General features: G+C 34.7%; 1 protein-coding gene across 1 annotated transcript; it reads right to left on the reverse strand.

Moving 5' to 3' along the window:
* Positions 1–284: 284 nt before the first annotated feature.
* LOC133301784 (dormancy-associated protein homolog 3-like) lies at positions 285–2,239 on the reverse strand. Its single transcript, XM_061501481.1, has 3 exons — positions 2,048–2,239; positions 1,495–1,653; positions 285–750 (listed from the first exon to the last, which is right to left on the reverse strand). Exons 1-3 carry the CDS (start codon positions 2,160–2,162, stop codon positions 650–652), a joined length of 375 nt encoding a protein of 124 aa, XP_061357465.1. The 5' UTR covers positions 2,163–2,239; the 3' UTR covers positions 285–649.
* Positions 2,240–3,919: the final 1,680 nt, after the last annotated feature.

Below are 3,919 nucleotides of genomic sequence, written 5' to 3' on the forward strand. Positions count from 1 at the left end.
CTTGATAAAAAGATCAAGTTTATCATTAAAAGCGGATCATTTTCTTAATAGAAAAGAGTGTATTTTTTTATTTAACTTCTCTAGGCCCAATTTGTTCATTGGTTTAAATAAAAATAATTAAATTATAATAGCATATTCAGTGATTTTGGACAGGCTGGCTGTCCCATTATCAAGTGTCTTTTTCTGAAGACAAAATTAGTTTCTATATCGGATCATACGCAATGAGTCCTCAGACCCCAATCCTCTCATTAAAATCGCTCGAGTATAAAACATGACATTCAAAGTACCAGAAATGACCAAGTAGTAGGTTGTTATTCAGCAAGCGAAAACTTACAGGGAGACATGAACATCACTTACAAAAGCAGGAAAGGCTCTCTATATACATACATAATAAGATTAAGATACACGGCTACTCTACTACCTTGTACTTTCTTACATACAACATACCAACCGTCACGCAGCTCGCCTAATTAAGACTTAAAAGAAGCTAAACCCAACAGCTACCTTACCTGAACTGAGGCACATCCTCAACTCAACCCATACATACATACATTCATACATGCGTACGAAAACAAAACAAAAATGAATACAGCAAAGACCAAAAGCTAATATCCTCAGCTTCCGGAGACCAGAAAATGTGGCTCATTTCTCACACATCAAAAGGAGAAGAAGAGTTTGATCTGTTCTGGCCTCTCTTCTCGTACGCATCTGATGACGACTTTCTTCGAAACCGATAGGACTCTCTAGCTCCTGAAAGATACATATATACACACATCACATCAATACAATTTATTGCAGTTATTATTGCTAATTGATTAAAAAAAACAAAAACAAATCATCATCCCTCCTACGAATTTGAATCCCCTAAATGTTCACTTGCACTTTGCAGAATACAATTTTCTCATAAATGAACTCAGCTCAGTGAAAAGCAAGTGGTCCTAAACAAGGTACTGTCAGGAATTGACCAGATCGATACTATGTTTCAATTGGCAACATATGATCATTCTATTGTTACACAAGGTCAATTTTTAAATATCGTTCTTCTTCTTTTTTAGGGGGTGAAAGGCTGTCATTGTTATTAAATGAGAAGATAAATTTTCAAAACCAAGCCGTTCATCGAATTATTATATTTTATATACAATACAATATAACCAAGTAACCCTAGTTGGCTACTTGACACTTGGGTTGAGTTACTTGAGTAGAACCCAACAAATATATGTAAATGTACATAAAAATGTCAAATAATTGCCATTTGTGAGTGTGTGGATAACCACATAAAGTTGTCCACGTCATTTTCACATTCAAATATCATAACAACCCCCACCAAACACTGGCACATTATGGTCCACTAAAAATTTGAAAGGTAGACCATGCCACAAAACGACAAAAACTCCCCTACCCGAAATTCTGGAGCACCGTTTACGTTACTGAACTTTGTAACTAGACATTTTTACTGTCATTGAACGGAGTAAAAAAAAGAAATAACCACCTTACCAGAAAACGGAGACACCGGAGGAGTGGAACCGGCGGGAGATACCGGAGGCGATCCACTCTGGTACCCGGGCGGTTTCACGATCATAATACTACGGGTTACTCTCATAGCTTCCTCGGATGATTCATCACCGTACGATCTCACGCTGCCGGCCTCCGATTCTGATCAATAAATATGCCTGAACGTTAGCATATTTTATTTTCTTACAAAAAAAGAATAGAGAAAAACATTTTTGAGCTTTTCAGATGCAACAACCCCTACAGTAAAGTGGTTAGGTGTTGTTCTATAGTTCTATAGATCATATGCTTTAGATCATTTGAACCTTCAAGCTTCTAAAGTGTGTTTAGGGCTTCAGATCTGATAAGATGCATATAACCCGAAACACAAATCGATCTCCGATTTGAAGGTCAATCAATATGAGTGGTTAGATTATAATAATAGTAATAATAATTCAGTTCATGATTGATGATAATAGTTGTTGTTTTTGTTATTCGCATAAATATCGCCGGTAAATTATGTTGGGAGTAATTAACGTGGCAGAGTACAGCGCCGTACCCTTGCCGGAGCCAGGACGGAAAGTGAAGGTGTGGTGCTTTCGGAGCTTGCCGAGGCCGTTCTCCGGCTGAGGACCGGCAACGGTGTCATCCCACAACTGGTCGAGAAGGCCCATAAGGATCAAGCGTATTTTAGCAGATCCGGCGTATCGGCGATCCCAATGACCAGGTATCAGAGGAAGAGATATTATCACCCCCCATGGAGGCCATATTTAACGGAGGCCAGGCGTTAAAGGTCGAACAACTCACTGGGGTCAAGAGAGATCAAGACCGTGCGTTGCGATCAAAGTTGTAGCCTGTGTAGTGGCCACTTGGATCAGCGTTCACGATGAGATAAGGATCGGCCAGCGCATGGGCCCACACCTGTCGAGGATTCTAATGTCTAAAATGGTTAAGGATGACACGTGATATTACTTGTGTGTCACGTGACAAGTCATTTTCTTTCCCAAATGGATTAGTTCGATGACTTCGATCCTTCGAGGATACGTTCAACTTTTTTTCCAAATGAATAAGATAAGTCCTTCACTTTCCTTGTATTTACACAAGTTGACCTTATGATAACCTGATCTCTTACCGAGCCTCAAAATACGAAAATTGATATCGCAACAGACTTAAATTAAACAATAAATAAAAAAAAAAATTAACCTATATTTTAATATTTAAAAACTTTTAAAATTAAAATAAACTTAAGAACTGCTAACATTCAGTTTTATTTTACCCGTATTAAAGATAATATTCATTCATTGTCATTATTTTTTAATAAATAATAAATAACCTAATGCACATGCGATACACTCAATTTAATTTAGTTTAATTTTTATGCATCCCAATTATGCTTGCAAAGCTTAATTATAATTTGACGATTTGGAGTGTAATAAATAGCACTAACTGATCATGCAACCTCTAGGGGAGAGGATGTTTAATGACGCTAGAGAGCTTCACATCGTCAGAGATAAGATAGGAATGTGTATGAAAAATAAAAATAGTATAGTGCTCGATTTATTTTGAGAGTAAGACAGAGGTGCATGGATGGGCATACAATCCGACATAAAGTACCGCTTAGTGTTTGCTTAAAATAAAATATAAGGACAGTTTTAAGGGTGTAAATGTGTAATACAGTTTATGACATACGGATCCATCCATGATATGATATTAAAATTCGTAAATGGTTGACTCATAAAAAAATTTGTGATGAAAAAAATGATCACGCAAAAAATTTATGTCGTGTCATGTTAAATTTGTGTCAATCCATATTTTATTTTATTTTATTTATATTTAATCTTAATTTGTTTTAAATTTTGACCTATTTTTTTATTTTTTATCAATTACAGAGGATTCATTATCTAAAAAATATATATTAAAGAATGTGTTGTTAACATTCTTCAATTTACAATATTTAATAAATGTTTACTATTTAATAATTTATTCCTACATGACTTCAGTAATGCGGGGATTATTAAAAATTGAGATATGCTATACCCAAAAGAAATACCAGATAAAAAATAATTTAAAAATTAACACTAGATGGGTATTGTCGAATAGATTAGATGGGAGAGCGTAGGAAAAGTTTAAATGAAACTTTGTGTAAGTATCATTACTCAAGATATAAATTTTTGTAGGTACTCTCTTATAATTAATGGTCAATATTTAGCTACATATCCTACTTGGTGAATGTGAAATATAATATACTAAGTAAGATATATTACAAATATTAGCTTCAAAGGATACTTAATATTCACCTAATAATTATATTATAATTTTTTTGAATAATCTAGATAAAACCACCTTAAATTTTGGGAAGGGTTTATGCGGGAAGAGTTCATAAACATATAAGCACTAAGCTTTATCATCAATGATTGAATGTGAATAATAA

The sequence above is a fragment of the Gastrolobium bilobum genome, unplaced genomic scaffold (genome assembly GCF_033153095.1).
Source record: "Gastrolobium bilobum isolate Gb01-03AN ecotype WA unplaced genomic scaffold, APGP_CSIRO_Gbil_v1 utg4239, whole genome shotgun sequence".
NCBI lineage: Eukaryota > Viridiplantae > Streptophyta > Magnoliopsida > Fabales > Fabaceae > Gastrolobium > Gastrolobium bilobum.

Excerpts from the sequence above, each read along its gene's own strand:
- LOC133301784 (XM_061501481.1), bottom strand. The coding sequence starts at position 2,162 with ATGGGCCTTCTCGACCAGTTGTGGGATGACACCGTTGCCGGTCCTCAG. Across the intron at positions 1,654-2,047 it reads CCGTCCTGGCTCCGGCAAGG|AATCGGAGGCCGGCAGCGTG; the intron begins GTACGGCGCTGT and ends TTTATTGATCAG. Across the intron at positions 751-1,494 it reads TCCGGTGTCTCCGTTTTCTG|GAGCTAGAGAGTCCTATCGG; the intron begins GTAAGGTGGTTA and ends TGTATCTTTCAG.